This window comes from Temnothorax curvispinosus, unplaced genomic scaffold (assembly GCF_003070985.1).
Source record: "Temnothorax curvispinosus isolate PA1 unplaced genomic scaffold, ASM307098v1 QBEX01011278.1, whole genome shotgun sequence".
Lineage (NCBI taxonomy): Eukaryota > Metazoa > Arthropoda > Insecta > Hymenoptera > Formicidae > Temnothorax > Temnothorax curvispinosus.
In genome coordinates this window covers 1-18,840 of record NW_020221058.1, presented here as the reverse complement: position 1 = coordinate 18,840, position 18,840 = coordinate 1, and the positions used below count along the sequence as shown (strand labels likewise).

Here is an 18,840-nt window from a genome sequence, read left to right as displayed (position 1 = left end):
TTCGTCTTGTTCTTCTGATCCTTCAATCGGTTCTCTTTTTGAAGTTTTATTAACTTTTTATTTTATAAAGCTTACTTCTATATGTAATAAAAGTTGGAGAATATTTTAATAGCAATAATGTCTGAAAATATTATTAGAAGTATGATCGTTTTCATTTATTTAGTCGTATATAAATTATCAATGTGTGTATTTTATCTATATTTTCAATTATTACGATTGCAAAGAGGAGAAGGGAGATACGTAACTTTAGTTCTATATCCTTTTAATTTATTTTTCTTTTTTTTTTCATTAAGTTTCCTGCGAGATAAAAGTTTCTATAATTTCCAACTTTACACATACTTTTTCGAATCATCAGAAATATTTTCAGTTATTCCTATCAAATACATAATAATTTCGAATCCATGAAGAGTCAAGCAATTTTCATTTTTCTGAACCGCGACCCTGAACCTTAACTGGGTTCAAAATAAAAAATTATAAAAATTATTGTTACTTAATTTTCCACGAGCTCACCCTTGTCACAAATTAGAAGACTACCTACACGCGTGTGTGTATGTATGTACATACATACATGTGCACGTGGAATCGTAATGGCACGGGGCACTCCAGCGTCACGGGTCAATCCTGGATCGACCACGTGTCAGATGAAGACAGCGTCCGCCTGGCTCTGTCCGTCTCCGTCTGTCGCGCGAGTACGTGCATAGAGGGGAAGGGGGAGAGCTCGTGAAACGTCGAACGAGGCAGGGCGAGCCGAGGGGTGACCGGCGCGGGGTGCAAAACAGTGCAAATGGTCTGCAAAGGTGTGCATGCGACGTCGTCGTCTGGTCGTCAGTCGTCATCTCGGTCTCCATTGATCTCCATGCTGTTGATGCTATAGCTGCTATAGCACGTCGGTCGGTGGTTCACGTACACGCGTATGTACATACATACATACATAAGCGCATAAGGGAGGTTAGCTAGGTGGCCGAGACAGCGTTAGGGCGCAGTGGGGCGTAGAGGCGACCGTGTGTGAAGGGGGCAAGCTCTGCGTCGCGGATAACCTCTCGCGCGCCTGCCGGAGTAAGCCCGGAGCGCCGGAGCGCTCGTCATCGCCATGGCCCCGGGCGCGTGGTCCTTCCGTGGGAACCTCAACCGGTTCCTCGTCGACGTGCCGATCCTGCAGTGTCTGATCGTGCTGGTGAGCCTGTTCAATCTCTCCCTGTGCCTCTACGAGGACCAAGTCGGCAAATTCGATTGGTAAGTGATCGAAGCAACCTCTAAATAATGCAGAGAGTGATAGAGGCGGGGGCCGGGGGGGGAGAGATAGCGCCGTGAGAACGTTATCACGAGGACCGCTATCCGTGGCTATCCGTTCGCTCGTCACCCCCCGCCCGGGGGGTGAGTTAATATCCTATTCGCGGTATGTTTCAGGAGGCAGAACTACGTCGGGAAAATCAAATTCGCCAGCTTCGACACGGTGTCCACGGCGAAGAAGATTATCGTCGCCACCGAGGAGAACGTTATTGCCGCGCTTAATCTGAAGTCGGGTAAATATATAAGTATTTTACGATCTTTCTCGGTGTCTTTTTATCTTTCGCATTTCGTTTCCCGGTTAATGGAGAACGCGTTGCGCCTTTTATTTCCGGCCCCTTTGACGTTTACTTGTCGTTTCATTGCCATTTATATTTTTCTCGTCTATCAATATGACGATTACAATGATTACAATGATTAAGCACATTTTCGTGCGCGTTGATGTCATAAATTAAATATTATCCCACGTCAGGTATCGTTGCACGCCGAGAAATGTGATTTGTTAGATCGGAGTAAACGTATTAATGACGTTTACGATTTTAACAGGCCAAATATTATGGAGGCGAGTGTTGGAGAAAGGTTATGGCGGGCATATCAGAACCTTGGGAGGTGTCGCGGACGGAGATCTGATATCCGTGAGCGGAGGTGTTCCTGCCATCGTTCGCGCCTGGGATTTGGCGACCGGGCATATACTTAACGAATGGCCGATAGCCGAGCCAAACGCCGACAGGTTTGTACGGAGCAACAAATTATATACGACGTTCCCTATACGTACAAAAAGTCTGCTTTAATAATTTTACAAAAAAAAATATATAATCTACATTACCTTTTCCTAAATCTTTAATAAATGAAAGTTGATAGAAGACAGATAAAATGTGCTTCCGGATATTATATAAAATGGGGATGTAGTCGTGTATTAAAAGCCTTTGAGAACTTGATACGTTGAAGACTTATGTGAAACATAATCCATTACTTTTACAGACATGCATCTCCGTTTATATCGTTTACAACATTGGGCTTGTATTCTGCTGACAGGTCTTTCCATCTTTATTCAAAGCACAGTCAATGATATATGTTCTGTACACCTCTAATCGTAACTCTGTGCCGTTGTAAATTAGCTTAAATCTCAGTACTCTGTATTTTCATTCAGACCGCCACGTCGAGTAATATATACACGCATACACACAATAAGATATAGATATCTGAAGGTTTTTTGTTGCAATGGAAAATTAATATCTTACATATTGATTTTGCAAAGCTATGGAGATGCTTTGATGTGTTGAATATTTCTTTTTGGCGTATATGATTGACGGATACAATTTATCGTTTTCCAGGATAAAAGATGTAAAGTGGCACATCAAAGATGGAACGCTGCATCATATATTACCCATTTATAATAGCGGAGTGGAGGTAACGTCTTATGACAGCAAGACCGGTGAAAAGTTGAAAACCCGAAGAGTTTCTGCGCCGTTCATAAGTCGAGAGACAGAGTAAGTAATTTTAAATTTACATTCTTTTCTTGCCGTACGTTAAATTCGTACGTTAAATTTATTTATCCCGTGATATTATTTGCATAAATAATCTTTTCTAATGTGTTATCCATTGCGATATTTAAAATGGCTGTAATTTTGTTTAGGTGTGTTCTAGCAGCTCCGTACTTGGCGTGTTTGAAGGGAGACAGTTCTTTGGCTGTGGTATTCTTAGTACATCTATTCGATACGAATGCACAGTCACAATCAGTAACGATAAATACGATATTCGGGGCTGGCGCCCAAGGGCCATACAAACTGGAGTCTGTACTCGGGGAAGGACCTGTAATTTCTATTAATGCCGATAATGACCAAAGAAAGCGAATTTTAGTTATCGGAGAGTTCTCTCCAACTCCCATACAGAGAGATATCGACGGTGACGCAACCCTTTATGTTGTTTCCATTGATAATGAGAAAATACTTTTGGAAACAACATATAAAAATGGAGTAAGCACCAAAACATGTTTTCTGCTATTTCTAGTGAGATTTATTAGTGCAGTTTTTTTTTTACAAATTTTTTATTTTACTTCCAGAAAATAGAAATAACGGCTACAAATCTGTTATCGTCCGCACTTATACCTGATTTATCAGTTACTTTGACTCACGCTTCTATACAATCACCAACCATAATGGCATCCGTTTGCCCGCGGCAAACGAAAGGGATAACGTGCCGTCACTTGTTGTCCTCGCAAGATCACAGCATTGCGCTATTGCAACATAATAAACTGGTATGGGCAAGGGAAGAAGCACTCGCCAGTATTGTGGCCGTTGAAATTATGGAATTGCCTATGTCCGACAGGGATCAAGCTATCGAAACGGAATTCGATCAGAAAGAGAGTAAGTAAAATTATTTATATACATATATAAAATATAAAAAAACCTATAGTAGTATAAATCGAACTGAAAAGGACTTTTTATCCCTCACTATTGAATTTGATTGAATATTTTCTATATAACTCTGTTGATATAGCATAATCTTATACATGTTCTTTTTGCTACTGAATGAGAGGATATGCCAGAAATAAGATAATATATCTTTATTGAATAACTATTATTATAATATGTCACATGTGTGAAACGCACTATTACTCGTACTTCCAAGATATTATGCCATAACTTACTCTCTCCTAAGTATGCAGTTACAATGGTCACATATAATATTATTTGAAGGCTATGAAGAAGCTTATTGTTTTAATTAATAACACTCTTATTAAAACAACATATTGTTTATCGGCACAACACAACAATTCAATTTCTGATAACAACCTACTTGTTAAGTTATATTAATTAACTCTCTTTTGTGAATGGCTGCTGGCAGGTATTGATGTAGACAGTTCATGTAAGTAGTGGAGCAGGAAGGCTGGTTTTAATGCAGTACTTTGTTTTATCGCTATTTACAGACTTACATTTGCATGGTATAACATTGCGATGTATAGGCTCCTAAAAATATTGAAAGATGTAAGACGTATATACGTGTTGATTATCTAGGATACCTCTAAAAATAATACAGTTATTACATTGCTGTCTGCATGATTATATTGCAAGAAATAAAATATCCACATTGGATATTCGATATGGTTGGGTTCAGATGTAATGAAGTTGTTGTTGACGCAAATAATGTAGCAATTTCGTTGATACATGATAACCTGTGTAAAATGCATGATGAAAAGTTTCTTATGATTTCTACAATCGTCGCATACGTCATTGGACCTGCTGAGAAAAATTTCATAACGCAATACCAACGGCTTAATAATCAGTATATATAGTTTGCTATTAAATTCCTAGGCAGCGTCTAATTTTTGTTATATCCTGCTATATCATCCAACCCACAGATTGTAATAGTATAGTCATTCGGGGACACATCCCCTTCTAATTTTGCTGTGTTGCTTTTAAACAGGGGACGTTCTAAGTATGTTTCTTCGAAGGATTACTTCACAGATTAACCAAGCCAGAGCATTCTTTCAAACAATACTGGATTTAGTACCTCAGCAGTCCAATCAGCGTATTGATCTGGTGCAAGATAAATTTGGTTTGCACAAAATGATCGTAGCCGTTACATCCGCCGGGAAGGTATGAATCCGTGTAGATCATGGGGGGGGGGGCATCTTATATTACAAATCATTACGCTCTAAACTGTTTTGCAGTTGTATGGTATTGAAACCAGAAAAGGTGAAATTATCTGGCAACTCAGGCTACCTAATATCCGCGGTTTCACAAAACTGTCTGACACGATGATCTTGTACGTGCAGAGGGGCAGCAGGCATTTCCCTCATCCACCTCAATGTGCATTATTAGCAGAAGACAAGGTGAGCTGCACATTTATGTATTACATTCAACGGTAAATGTACACGGTAACTTTTGTTTTCATATTTATCTCATATCTGACATTGTTCTTGGTCGTTACAATAGGAAACCGGACAGGGTGTTATATATACCTTTAATCCGATTACCGGACAGTCGTTGGACGGACTGGTGAAACTTGGCTACAAAATAAAACAGTCTATGTTATTGCATGTAGCGACCGATGACTTCTTACGTGGTATCCTCATTCTTGACGCACGGGATAAAGTCCACGTTTATCCCGAGAGCGCTACCGCGGTTGCAGCTTCACTCGGGAAAAATACGTATCTTTTTACTGCTGATCAAACGACAGGAATATTATCCGGCTTCTCTCTTTCGTACAGCACAACTCAGGTTTGTTATACGTGGATATATATATTTAGCATATACAAATTTGTATAATTCTCACAATATCGATGGACCCTGATCATTTTAACGGTCGGTGCAGGAATTAATCGCTCACAAAGTGTGGGAGCTGTTGCTGTCGCCGAGAAACCAAAAAATAACTCAAGTTGTAGCGAAGAATCCGATAGAACGTGTGCACTCTCAAGGGAGAGTCTTGAGTGATAGATCAGTATTGTATAAGTACATCAATCCTAATTTAGTGGCCATAGTGACAGAAGGCATCGGACATGCCCATAAAAGTAAGTATATCCTTTCCCATCATCGTGCAAATCGATATTTATCGAAGATACGCTTTAACATTTTCTCATTTTACAGATACGCTTAATTTATATCTACTAGATGTAGTATCTGGGGCTATGATTTTCTCTATCACACACAAGAGAGTACGTAGTCCAATCCATATTGTGCACTCGGAAAATTGGTTGGTATACAGCTATTTTAATGAGAAGGGACGTAGAACAGAAATCGCTACGTTGGAACTCTACGAAGGAAAGATACAGAGTAACACCACAGGTAAAGACTACTCTCAGTTCATACACATCTGTATCGTGGAAGAAAAAAATTTTGTCAATTGGTCGTGTCTGTTGTTCCATTAGCTACTTTAAGATAAAAAGATATTGGGTTTTTTAAGATATAGAATCACTTTTATCTTAGAAAATATTTATAAAAGGATGTCGGGCATAAATAGTTCTTATTTGCAACTAAAATTTCCGATATAAGTAAACAATTAGAGCTCTTATCGCCAATTTTTGGACATTGGCTATTTTTTTCCGAAATATTTGTACTGTCAATTCAATAACTTATAACGATTATTGAACGTTTCAGTGTTCTCTTCTTTAGCAACGACGAAATTGCCAATTGTAGAAAGACAAGCTTTCATTTTTCCGGCATCTATAGAACATATGCAGGAAACTATCACAGAAAAGGGTATCACAAGTAAACATATAATAGGTATGTAAAATTATGGTTCGATAAACTGAAAGGAAAATCCAATTTTAATTACCCGGATATGTTCAAATATGAATTAAACGGTAGTCGTACATTTAATTATGATATTTTAATATATTTCCAACAGTCGCTTTGGCCAATGGTGGAATATTAGAATTACCGTGGATGATGGTGGATCCACGACGACCTATTAATCCTGAAATGCGAGAAGAAGGAGTTATACCATACATGCCAGAGATTCCAGTCCATATGGATGCTATTATTAATTATAATCAAAGCGTTTCTAGGGTTATGGGTATTTATACTAGTCCTAGTGGCCTTGAAAGTACTTGTTTAGTTTTTGTACATGGTCTTGGTGAGTATCGCATTAAAGTACTTGATTTTAAACTCGCTTATTTACAAATGACTTCTTACACAAAATTATTGTAACATTTGCAGACCTGTTTTACACAAGAGTGGCACCATCTAAAACATTCGACGTCCTAAAAGAGGACTTCGATTATTATCTTATTGTGATAGTACTCGCAGCGCTGTTGATCTCATCGTACGTCACCAAAAAATTAGCATCCCAAAAAGCTCAAAAGCAAGCGTGGAAATGATGCCTTGTTTTTCTAGAATTGTGTAATATTTATGAATCTGTTCACTATAGGCAAGAATTTTTCCTAAAAATAACTTGTAAGATATACTGTTTTATAAATAGTTAATTTTAAAACACAAGGTAAATGCTAATACTTTATTACCTTGTCTAAAAAAAATCTTTCGATCTTGAATCCTAAATAAAAATTTATTCATTTTGTTAATCTGGTACAGAACGCACATATGTAATAATGAGTCGAATCTTTCAAAGTGTGATGATCAACGCACGACGAGAGTGGACCATGATCATTGATCGTTAAACTATATTAAAGTAACTAATATCATGCTCAAGTATAATTGTTTCTCCATTGTATAGCAATTTCTGTAAAAGATAGGCGATTTTTTTCGATATCTGTATATTTTCAATATAAATCAAAGCCATAATCGATAATATATAGAGACAATTATAAATGAAATTATGTTCGTAATACATTTTAAACAGTGAAAATATTAATACATATGATACTGAACCATGCTAAATAGATGGTGAATGGAAGTATATATTTGTTCGATTCGCAAAAGAAAAATGTAACTATCATATTAAGGCTGTATTCCAAAATTCACTGACAGTAATGGAAATCTTTAGTACACGTGATGCATACTATAGATTTTCAGCGCTAGCAATGAATTTTGGAACACAGCCTAAATATGTGATAATCAATTAGCAAATCAATATTAATAATTTTATTTTCATGATTGCAAAATGTAATCTAGAATTTGTGAATAACGATATGTCTTATATCTTTCTCTGTAATTCATATTTCCTTGTAACGGTATATTATGTATAAGATATTTATGCATTTTACATACTTGTACATTTTTTGCAAAGTTTCTTACGATAAGCTTTCTAAGAACACCATATGAGACTTACAAGAAATATCATATAAAGAAATGTAATTTTAAAAGAACACGAAATTTTTGTCACTGCTTAGTTGAAAAATTTAGTTACATATATATATCTTCAGCTTTTACTTTATGTCACTGATCCATTATTCACATAACTTTAAAAATAAAAACTCTAAAATTGAAAATACTTCAAGATGAGTTGAAAAGAGATCTTATATAATAATTACTTGCATTTATATGTGCATTTCTCTTATTTGAAATAGTGGTTATGCAATCGCCAAAGTAGGGAAATGTCGCAAGAAGTTTAAATTCCTTTGAAATTTAATTAGTAATTTAATTGACTTTTCCAATTTCAATTTTAAAATCAAATAAAAACGATTTATTATCGCGCATAAGAGATGTTGGAAAATATAAAATTTATATTGAGGTACGTGTGCGTGTGTGCGTGTGCAAAGAATGCAAAATTCGTTATATACATATTGAAGTTAATTTGAAACTGGATGGATTATATGTGTAAATATCGAACATACCTATATACATATAATATATGTATACATGTACACATACATACACAGAACACCTTACACATTTTTATTTTATAATGTATTGCTTGTAGATAGTAAAAAAAGGTATAATTATATGTAAGTTATTGTAAAATGTGGAAATAATTTTAAAATGTTATAATTATATACCAATAAAAATTCTGTCACAAAATTTTTTTCATTATTCTCTACCTAGTGTAGTTCACATGGATTCTATAAATTGTAATAAATCTAACAATCTATTTACTTTCTATGTGATTAATATTTTATACTACTTCAGCATAAAGGCGCTTTGTTACTGAATGGCACATTTTGTTTGAAAAGCTTTGGCTTAGTATTTATTACTTATCACATTTTTTTTAAGGGTTTAATTACAATTTTTTAATTATTTTATATATGTTTTAAATATGTTTATTCAATAATGGGCATTCTGTTGGATATATACAATGATTTCATTTACATTTCTATAATATTCATTTGACGGAGCAACATCTGGAATCTGAAAAATAATGCAAAATTTTAATTCATAGAAACTGCAAAAATCGCATCTCATAATTATAAATGCTAACATACCAGCAAATTTTTCATATCAAATGTTGCATCAGGTACTATCCGTGCAACTTTTGAATTCCAGATACTGAGACACTTCACCCATGCAATATCCCCATTATAATCAGCAATATCTTTGTACAATTTCACACAGCACGCCTATCAATCAAGTAACAAGTGGTCAAAGACGTTTATGCATATGCAAGATTATACAATTATTTCTTTCTATTTTGATGTTACCTGTAATGCGGTATGTTGACGTGCACTAAGGTACGATTGTGTGTTACTTAATATTTGCCATAACTCGTGCTCGCACAGCTTCAAGAGTCGCGCGATTATTCCCAACGTAGATAACAACTCGTATTGAGATTTATAAGTTTGTGTAAATTTGTAAATGTTTACCGAGCTCTTATTGATACTTTCTTTAGAAGACTCAGTCAGGAACTTAAATACAGATGGCAATACTTCTCTGTGTGTGTGTGAGAAAGATTAATTACATATGACACTCAGCGTTAGTCGCTTTTCTACAATATATTATTCGGTGATATGCGCGAGGTATCTTACCGTAGAGTTCTGCTTCTGATAAAGTCATTCGACACGTTGGCGAGTACGTGCAAGAGTTGCCACGCATGGTTAATTACAAGAACATTTTCATCGTTAAATCTGTCGGTCAGCGGATGCCACAACTGATGCACAAGAGGCAGTAGTTCATTCTCCCATTCGATTAGTATCGGTAAACCCTCTTGAAGCGTTTGCATTGCCATCAGCGATTTTTGTACATCCTTCGAAGGTAGAAAGTGTATACAACGTTTCATAACGTCTATGATTATCCTTATATGAGTTGGCAACTTGTCTTCTTTGTCTGGAACATATAATAAATAATGAAAAATTTTACAGTCTATAAAAATAAATATAAATTCTCATTACCTTCTGCACTGGGATTTGAGTAATCCTCATTTGTTTCTTCCAATAACTCAGTATCCGGCACATTTGTGTCTGATTCTGTCTCTTCAATGTCATCCTCAATTTTTTCATCAATCTTCTTTGCATTATAGTACTCTAACAAAGAAAGAATAATCGTCTCCGAAGGATTATTTGTAGCTCGCGCATCTTCCACTTTCGTTACTTTGGTATCGTCCCAGTTTATTAACGTTTTTATGCATATGATAAACGTGTAGAATATCTTCAGGAACGAATAAGTATCTTTTTGATGATGAGGAATACTTAGTTGTCTGAATACGTCCTCTACAATTCCTTTCAAGTGCGGCAAAAAATCTAATCTGCTATATTTCATAACAACTTTAATAACGTCGAGTACGCCAGGATTCCGATCTATTTGGCGTAATTTCATTATAATGTGATAAGAAAAGTAATCTACGTTAGCACGTAGTAAATCACCAATTGTCCTATGTTGTTGCGCTTCCGCGACATTTTCGAGAGTACGCACTCCAATATAGCTGATTAAACCGTTTCCACTGCCTGAAATTATCCGCAATTTTTATTTGTTCGTAGAAAGATTTGAGCTTTTTCGCTGTTAACAACACACACCTGCTCTTTCAATAATTAAATACAAGGTTTTGAGAAGATATCTGTCATAGTCGCGTTGTAAATTTTGTGCTACAAGGCCTAATCCTTCTGTCAAAAGACAACATTGCACTATATTGCTCTGTGCCTGTACCAAAGGAGTGCCATCAGTTACTTCTGTAGGCAAGTACCATACTTCTTGTGTTGTGTAAAAGTCTACGATTTCCTTATATAAATATGAAGAAGACGAATCTTTGACAGAAACTGAAACAAAGAAAAAATATACATATTGCCTACGTTAAAGAAAAAAATATATATATTACCTAAGGGGTATATGTATTACCTAAGACCCAATTAAGCAGCAAACTCAGTTCCTTCCTGTGTTGTGGTGCATCCATCATAAGCTCGAGAATAGTGTCAATTAATATCCTAATATCCCCAAATTCTCCGAGCAGCCTGCATATTGTAACAAGTTTCTCTTTACACGAGTTATTCTTAATAAACTTAAACTGTCTCCATGAATGTGATCCGTAAAAATATGCAGGATCATCTAAATCTTTCACATTTGCTGTCTGTAGAATAGACACATCGTTGCAATCTATGACCATGATGTAGACAAGAGCTAAAAGCAATCTTTGCATATGAGCTTGAGACCTCATAATATGAGGCAGTTTTTGCTTTCCAAATAATCTTAAATAGCCAGCGAATTGATTCAAGTAAGCCAATTGTTCGTTATCATCTGGAAAATATAAAGGTAGATACATAAACGTCGTTTTGATTTTCATATTTATGTTTAATAATTATATTACGATTAATAGTGATACAAAATAAGAAACTTTGAACTTTAGTCAATAAGAGAAAGATCTCACCTGATCGTCTAATAATTGTGGGCAGTCTCGTAAGTAAGCTGTAAAACTTGTCTTCCAATGAATCAACCAGTGATTTCATATCATGATTTTGCATGTAATTTTCACTTATTGTGTGCAATATGTTGTGCGCTTTTTCACTAACTTCTGCGGATTCGTCTTCAGAAAGGGAAATCAAATAATCTATTAATGTCATATTATTTGGTTTCATATTCCTATATAAAATATATACATTATTCAGATGTTACAAAAGTATAGAAAGCAGAATATATAGAAGAACGTATAAAAGAGAAATTCCTTACCTGCGACAATTTTTAAGTATAAGGCCGATACTTTCAACTAGTTCTCTCTTAACTTTGTAGTGCGAATGGCTCCTAATTTGGTCTAACAGTTGTATACAAGCGCCAAGCTTAACTGCTACGGCTTCAAACCATACTTCATTTCTTGTAGCTCCTTTTAAATTATGTTCTATGTCGCACTTTCCGTTATGTTTAGCACTATGTGGTGCGTCGGTGGATATACTGCAACCTTTTTTCATAAGTGCTTCTATAGATAACATGTCTTCTTCAGTGTCTTCTTCAGCTTTATCACCGACTACAAGAGATATGATTCTACCCCATGCTCGAATTGCTATCTGTAATAATCAGTTATTGTACAATTTATAATTATTGCTCAAATAATCTTTCACTTTTGGAATATCTTAAAAGTAGTTTAATATATGTAAAAATCATGTATTACCGTTGTAATTTTATGATTCTGAACTTCACCTCCCATTGCTATTTCCTGTAGCCCACTGACAATACCAGGAAAAAATGCCATGATGGTGTCTGCTACTTGATCTTGCATAATAATGTCGGATTTGTCTAGGTCATCATCGATATGGCACAAAGCCATTACTGCTTCTATCCCAGCTAATCTAACATAATTAATTTTATTTAATATAAATATACATTTCAAGGTGATACATTATAAGACTGAAATGTTGGACAGCTCATTACTAGAACAGTTCAGCAAAAGATCCTTGTTTAATTCCCGGACTTGCCATCATGCATATACGATACTATAAATTTTGATTGGAAAACTATTCCACTGTAATAAATGGTACTACGGCATTTCTTGGAGAACAGAAACTTCCAAACAATAACGACAATAAATAAATCTTACGAACAAAGCCTTCAGAGTAAAAGTTGAGTAAGGGATTTGCATTTCCTTCTTATAAAAATTGCAATTGTAATGAAATCATTTTGGAAGCTTTGTCTCATCCAAGGCTGCATAACGTGATGAAACTTGCTATAAAACTAATATAATGCTGTCTTCAATATACTTCTTCTAAATGCTTACCTCACAGAATATGACTTTTCAGTTCTTGCGATTGTTAGACATAAAAATATTCCTTGACCGAGTTTCAGTACATTTTCCTTGGTATAAAGTGATTCTATCACGTCGGTAACGCATTGGTGGATAAGATCTTTAATACATAATGCTACTGCCTCCTTAAGCTCCTCGTGAAACAAGATCACTGTAAAATTCAAACAATCAGATAATTAGACTATCGTTATAAATCATTATAAAGGTTCAACGACGTAATCCAGTTTTCATACCTTGATTTGGCTGATTCTTGTCAAAAATCTGGATCAACAGAGATCCATAGATGTCGAAGAAGAGTTTCAATTTTGTAATTCTAATCTTTCGTATTATAACTCTCACAGTCCTTATCAGTTCCTCTTTCACGTTCGTGCTACATAAAGAAATATATTTCAGATCGGACATTTGTTTTTATATCATTGATAGTACATATTACGACAATACATTGTATACAACCATCTTTCTTTTATCATATGTAGCACAAGTTAGTGCAGCAACGAATGCTGTAGATGCTAAATTACCTCGAGTCGCTTTGTAGGCTGGTGATGATGGGAAGTAAACAGTACTGGGACAGATCTTGCATGGTTTGATCGGGGATGTTTCCGACCACCTCCGCAACTCGGTACGCGTGATCCTTAGTCGGATTTTTTATCAAATTGTCGCAGCACGACTTCAACTCGAGGAAGATCTGCATGTTAAACCGCTCCATCCTCGGTGTGTCGATGTTAAAATGCCACTTCTAACCACAACACCCTCACGTGTCTGCAATACACCCGAGATGACAACGCGACGTTGGAATTCTCCAATCGATTACTAATATATTATTTAGTGCATAATCCCTAATTACTGATCTTCCCTCGATTTCTTCAAGACTAAAATTGTTCTTGAATATATTTATTCACCAATCTTCACATCTTCTCTCATGTTTTCACAGATCTTAATCTTCACAACACACATGCATCATGTGTTTTATCTTCTTCTTCTTCTTTTAATGAATTTTCGTCTCTTGAAACTCACAATACGAGAATTAACGAGCTCATTATTTGTTCACTCATTTTCGAAATTTGCGTCTGCATCTGGGAAAAAGGAAATAAAAGGATGAAGATGAAAGTACAACTACGAAGAACAAATCCTCTGCACCTGCCCTATGTTTATTCTTTGTAACTGTACTCTTCGCACCATTTCTCTTTCTCTCTCCAACGTAAAATCATATCTCTATTTCGTTTTAAGTGCAGAAAGTGTAATGCATAGCATAGTACGACTTCCAGAGAGCAGAGCCATTCCAATCCATGCCGGTGCACGTGGTACTGGTAGCTATATTTAAAAAATATCGTAGATTGTCAAAGCATTTTTCGAATTGATGACATTTAAAAGATGCCGATTTCGGCACTGGACGTAAGAACGGCAAAACTAATTACCACCACGCAAATAATAACGTCCGTGTATGCCGTGGTGAAGGAATTGATAGAAAATGCCATCGATGCCAACGCGGAGAGCATCGAAATTAACCTTGTACGTAACAATCAATATAATATATTTCCAATAAGCAAACAGCATGACAATGGATTGGCAACAGATTTTGCAACAGATATTCATCTGTGTTTGCGTTAAACTCGTATTTTGCCGGTAGAGCTTGCCGATATGATCTGATAACGGTGATAACAAATTGGCAGAAACGGAGTAAAATCTTTCATTAAACATTTAATTGGAACGTATCATTGAATTGATTACGAAACGGCAGATTCTGTTCAGTTTCTGCAGTCAATCTGCCGTTATATTTTATTAACAGATTTTGTTACGTTTTGCTGGCATTCTATAGATAAAATTTATAGCAGACACTTTCAAAATATGTTCTCGACGAGTTTACATATCTGCATGGTATTTTTTTCAAGAAAGATTGTCATATTCATGCGTCTTTTCGTTCCTCTCAGGTAGATAACGGCACATCCTTAATAGAAGTAAAGGACAATGGTTGTGGCATATCTAAGGAGGACGCGCCGTATATGGGATTACCTTCCCACACGTCTAAAATATCAAATTTTGAAGATCTAGGTAGCACTCGCATATTCAATCTATAATGTTTCAGTCAGCTGAAATATTTTTAAACCACAGCGTAGTCGCGTAGCAATTTTTATAAGCAAATTCCTATGTCTATTCTTATCGCAGATACATTGCAAACGTTTGGATTCAGAGGAGAAGCACTTAGCGCAGTGTGCGCGGTAGCAGAAGTTGTCATTATAACAAAAACGAAAGAGGATAATGTTGGGACCTCGTACGCAATGAATCATGATGGACAAGTTGTCAACCGTGAACCTTGCCATAGAAGCACCGGTAAAAATGTTTTATTAATTCTTAAAATTCTTCAAAATGTATGATAACATATATGTGATTGTTACTATATTTTGTGTGGCGTATGCATTCTTAAAAAGATATACTAATTTATTATAGGAACTACGGTGCAAGTGAGAAATTTATTTAAGCAAGTGCCTGTAAGGAGACAAATAATTATCAATACGAGAAAAGCTAATCAGACTATCAAATTATTGGAGACACTGATGCAATGCTTTGGGATATGTAAACCAAACGTACGAATTCAATTCAGAACGAACAATAATGTTACGTTTACAAAGCCAAGTCTAAATAATATCAAAGAAGCTGTGAATCATATACTTGGCAGAAAAATTATGTCTAACATGGAATGGATTGAGTTTAAGGATGCAGAGGTAGATATATTCTTGAAATTGTTTGAAAAATCATTATGCTACGAAGAGAAATATGTTTCGTTATAATTAGCAACTCTTCTGAGAATGTCTTGATCATTTTTCAGCTTACTTTGCAATTAATGTTGCCTTCAAAAAAGGTACAGGATCTATCAGAAATTTCTCATTCCGATTTACACTATATTTTTGTAAATAATAGGCCTATTAAGCACAAGGATCTTGAAAAGGTATGTTCTGTGTATACGAATATTATTATATTTTAACTCAGAAGTAAAAACTGAATTTTTCTTTTACAAATCTTATTACATATTATAAATATAAATAATATTTTTATATCTATAATAAAATAGTAAAAGTATCTTTTTTTTATATACGTAGCTAGTAAATGGTTTGATATTAGAACATTTTGAACAAGAGTCATGTAGAAAGAAAGTGGTATTTCTTGTGTACATTACTTTGAGGCCAATGGACATTGATGTCAATCTAGAACCAAATAAAGATGCAATTTTTTTCAAAGATCAGGTAAAATTAGAAATTAAATTTAAATTAGAATTTAAATAATGCTACATTTAATGTTAAAGATGAATTTTTTTATAAAACAAGTTTAATAATTATGTAAATGTATGAAGCAAGTCAAATGATTATTCTCTATTTTAAAGCTTTTAAAAAATGTAAAATGCGAAATACACGTATATAAATGTTACAAAGTGTATAATTAACATTGTAGAATAAAGTCCTTAATGCTGTTGATAAATATATAAGGAAATTTTATGGACTTAAATCTGCGGAAGTTACTGAACAAAACGTGTCGTTAGACACGTCTGCCTGTTATGAAGATTACACACCTAGTGCGAATGAAAATGTGGCTGACACCGAATGGCCTGCGTGCAAAAGACGAAAAATACATGCTCAAGAGAGAGTTATTCGAGAAGATATTGTTAAAGAAAAACCGATGCTTAATAATGATAATGTATATGAGAAACCTCAAGATGAGCAACAGAATGATAATCAGATTTGTGATCAGAAGCATTACAGAGATACATTGGCTGTGACATCCCATATACAACCACCAAATTTGAGCGATTCTGATTCAAACGATACCGTCCCTACCACTAATGATGAGACGTTAGTATATAGAATGTGATTATTGATTAATATATAAATTTTGAAATGTTTTTGATTTTTCACACAAGTATATCAATATTTCAATTGCAATTCAAGAACTACAGACAACTATATAAATATTAGTAATGTAAATTGCAGGGCGGAATATAGTTTAACTTTAAGTCAGCTACCTGTAGTAGACCTTGGTGAGGATTTTGACTTTATAGAAGAAATTGGAAATTGTCATATTTCCGTGAATAAAAACGAGGATAAAGTAGACATCCAAGAAAAGCAAGTTACATTGGAAGCATGGAGTAAGGGTCATGTCACTGGACTTAAGGTGAAATTCTAATGATTTTAGAACACGTAATAATTTTCCTTCATTCAATTTTATCGTAGAATTATGATACAACTAACACTATTGTCAAACACGACAGGGTGGTACAGTTATAAAATCGGATATTGCCATTGAGAGACAGTCAGATGATAACTTAAATAATAAGACTGATGAAATAATAGAGCCAGATAGAACGCACGTTGATCACAAAAATCTTAAATTTCTAAAGCATGTTAGATCACAAGGTATAATTGTGCTATTATCCAAATTCTTTATACATTGCTCGTACACCTACAATAGTTATTGTGTATAAAGACGTATAGTAAATGAAATCTATATATAAAACAATTAAAGTTACAATATTAATAACTATCCTGCGTTTAGTTGCAAAGGAAAATCCTACGTTAACAGCAGCCCAAACTGCAAGAAAGATTACCGACTTCTGGAAGCAACTGTCATCCGAAGAGCGCGGTTATTATCGCGATATCGCGCGTGAAGAAGAAAAGGAACATCAGAGCCAGGAAAAAGTCGAGAAAAGAGCATCTATTCGAGTAGATGCGAATAAAGACTCGGAGAAAAATAAAAGCAGACTCTTACAGCTATTTGAAAAGATGAAAAATACGAGAAACGAGAGGAAAGAAAAATTAAATTTGAGGACGATAGTACCTTGGATCATCGACAGAACTAAGATAATCACAAGGTTGAACCTTGAACATGTTTAATTATCGTTTTTTTTTAAACATCGTTTTTATTGCAATAATATGAGATTATTTATCATATATTTTGTATACTGACGCACTTAATTAATTAATTTGCAGGTCAGGTTTTGATAGTGATCACGTAATAGGTCGATTGACACCCAACTTATGGGTTGCTACAATTTGCGAACAAATATGGATTGTAGATATTACTGGTCTGATGAAAGGTTTGAAAGTTACCGATATCGATACAGATAAGGTGTCTATCATTAAATATTCTATGAGAATTACAGAATGCTGTACAAATATATGATAAAATGTTTCCTTCATTGCTTGTTGTTGTTGCTATTGTTATTATTATTAAATTATTACAGATTGATGCCAAGAGGATTGAACGTCTTCTCAAGCAATGGTTAGTAGAACGAGATGATATGTCAGTGATGCATTCTATACACGAATTCGCGAAAAAAGTGTAGATACTTGTATTAGCACTACGATTCGTGTAAGATATTTTTTAAAATTATTTTACAAATAATTTTATAACATCGCATTTTATGTACAATATGTTTTAATATGTAACATCTGGAATTATATAGTTCAGGCTAATTGTAAGATACAATCTGTATAATCCTACACAACTGTATACACTACAGATAATAAAATATGTATAAATAATGACTAAAACTAAAAATCACAAAATAAGTAAGCTGCAACAAACGCATATTTTTTAGAGATCAATTTTTATTGCAGAGGAAAAAGAAAATTGCTCTTTGAATTGCAAGAAGCAACTTTTTTCAAATTTTATATTACTTATTAAGCGATTTATATAAATGATTATGTAATCTCATGGAAATTTATTTTTGAAACAGGCCTCTGGCACTCGCCTATTATGCCTCAACAACACTTTTCACAACTGTGTGCTAAAAATACATTCTGCGTGATTCTGCAATTTAGAATTTATTGTGAATAATGAGTGTGTCAAGTAGACAGAACGAAATAATCCAAATTCTATTTTGTACATACATAACTTATAAAATAAAAAAATATATATTTATATCTTATATCTCTTTTTTTCTGCACGCGTTTGCTACATCGTCAATTGGCCAATTCAATATAACTTATTGATTGGTTGCTCCAGTAGAGA

The 18,840-nt window shown here is 34.7% G+C and overlaps 3 protein-coding genes across 9 annotated transcripts; 2 read left to right on the top strand and 1 right to left on the bottom strand.

Annotated features, from left to right (window-relative positions):
• The first annotated feature begins 729 nt into the window (after positions 1-729).
• On the top strand, positions 730-7,644 carry LOC112461333 (ER membrane protein complex subunit 1). 4 transcript variants are annotated; one of them, XM_025026537.1, is made up of 16 exons: positions 730-1,233; positions 1,408-1,523; positions 1,834-2,017; positions 2,269-2,322; positions 2,622-2,777; positions 2,924-3,263; positions 3,350-3,653; positions 4,135-4,155; positions 4,714-4,886; positions 4,961-5,122; positions 5,226-5,510; positions 5,605-5,800; positions 5,877-6,074; positions 6,387-6,512; positions 6,637-6,864; positions 6,948-7,644. In XM_025026537.1, the coding sequence occupies exons 1-16, from the start codon at positions 1,091-1,093 to the stop codon at positions 7,106-7,108; spliced, it is 2,847 nt and encodes a 948-aa protein (XP_024882305.1). In that variant the 5' UTR covers positions 730-1,090; the 3' UTR covers positions 7,109-7,644. The 4 variants fall into 4 exon arrangements, with proteins under 4 accessions (XP_024882305.1, XP_024882306.1, XP_024882307.1 ...); XM_025026538.1 differs by lacking the exon at positions 4,135-4,155; XM_025026539.1 differs by lacking the exon at positions 2,269-2,322 and having other exon boundaries at positions 731-1,233.
• Positions 7,645-8,717: 1,073 nt separating this feature from the next.
• Positions 8,718-13,546, bottom strand: LOC112461332 (TELO2-interacting protein 1 homolog). 2 transcript variants are annotated; one of them, XM_025026535.1, is made up of 13 exons: positions 13,359-13,546; positions 13,074-13,210; positions 12,814-12,991; positions 12,211-12,388; positions 11,775-12,106; positions 11,476-11,687; positions 10,950-11,345; positions 10,631-10,870; positions 10,010-10,561; positions 9,647-9,944; positions 9,323-9,551; positions 9,107-9,241; positions 8,718-9,032 (listed from the first exon to the last, which is right to left on the bottom strand). In XM_025026535.1, exons 1-13 carry the CDS (start codon positions 13,544-13,546, stop codon positions 8,949-8,951), a joined length of 3,159 nt encoding a protein of 1,052 aa, XP_024882303.1. In that variant the 3' UTR covers positions 8,718-8,948. The 2 variants fall into 2 exon arrangements, with proteins under 2 accessions (XP_024882303.1, XP_024882304.1); XM_025026536.1 differs by lacking the exons at positions 13,074-13,210; positions 13,359-13,546 and having other exon boundaries at positions 12,211-12,383; positions 12,814-12,891.
• Positions 13,547-13,984: 438 nt separating this feature from the next.
• Positions 13,985-18,401, top strand: LOC112461335 (PMS1 protein homolog 1-like). Of its 3 annotated transcripts, XR_003041536.1 has the most exons (13): positions 13,985-14,349; positions 14,769-14,889; positions 15,004-15,168; positions 15,286-15,560; positions 15,665-15,784; positions 15,936-16,079; positions 16,285-16,682; positions 16,806-17,001; positions 17,099-17,243; positions 17,383-17,698; positions 17,817-17,955; positions 18,071-18,227; positions 18,259-18,401. XR_003041536.1 is itself a non-coding variant. In XM_025026541.1 (12 exons), the coding sequence occupies exons 1-12, from the start codon at positions 14,212-14,214 to the stop codon at positions 18,170-18,172; spliced, it is 2,259 nt and encodes a 752-aa protein (XP_024882309.1). In that variant the 5' UTR covers positions 13,985-14,211; the 3' UTR covers positions 18,173-18,401. The 3 variants fall into 3 exon arrangements, 2 of the variants coding, with proteins under 2 accessions (XP_024882309.1, XP_024882310.1); XM_025026541.1 differs by having other exon boundaries at positions 18,071-18,401; XM_025026542.1 differs by having other exon boundaries at positions 13,987-14,349; positions 16,821-17,001; positions 18,071-18,401.
• Positions 18,402-18,840: the final 439 nt, after the last annotated feature.

Coding starts and splice junctions, on each gene's coding strand:
- LOC112461333 (XM_025026537.1), top strand. CDS start 1,091: ATGGCCCCGGGCGCGTGGTCCTTCCGTGGGAACCTCAACCGGTTCCTC. Junction 5,123..5,225: donor CATTATTAGCAGAAGACAAG/GTGAGCTGCACA, acceptor TCGTTACAATAG/GAAACCGGACAGGGTGTTAT. Junction 6,865..6,947: donor AGTTTTTGTACATGGTCTTG/GTGAGTATCGCA, acceptor TAACATTTGCAG/ACCTGTTTTACACAAGAGTG.
- LOC112461335 (XM_025026541.1), top strand. CDS start 14,212: ATGCCGATTTCGGCACTGGACGTAAGAACGGCAAAACTAATTACCACC. Junction 16,683..16,805: donor CCTACCACTAATGATGAGAC/GTTAGTATATAG, acceptor TATAAATATTAG/TAATGTAAATTGCAGGGCGG. Junction 17,244..17,382: donor AAAGCATGTTAGATCACAAG/GTATAATTGTGC, acceptor TCCTGCGTTTAG/TTGCAAAGGAAAATCCTACG.
- LOC112461332 (XM_025026535.1), bottom strand. CDS start 13,546: ATGGAGCGGTTTAACATGCAGATCTTCCTCGAGTTGAAGTCGTGCTGC. Junction 11,688..11,774: donor ATACTTAAAAATTGTCGCAG/GTAAGGAATTTC, acceptor TATTTTATATAG/GAATATGAAACCAAATAATA. Junction 10,562..10,630: donor TTTAATTATTGAAAGAGCAG/GTGTGTGTTGTT, acceptor GGATAATTTCAG/GCAGTGGAAACGGTTTAATC.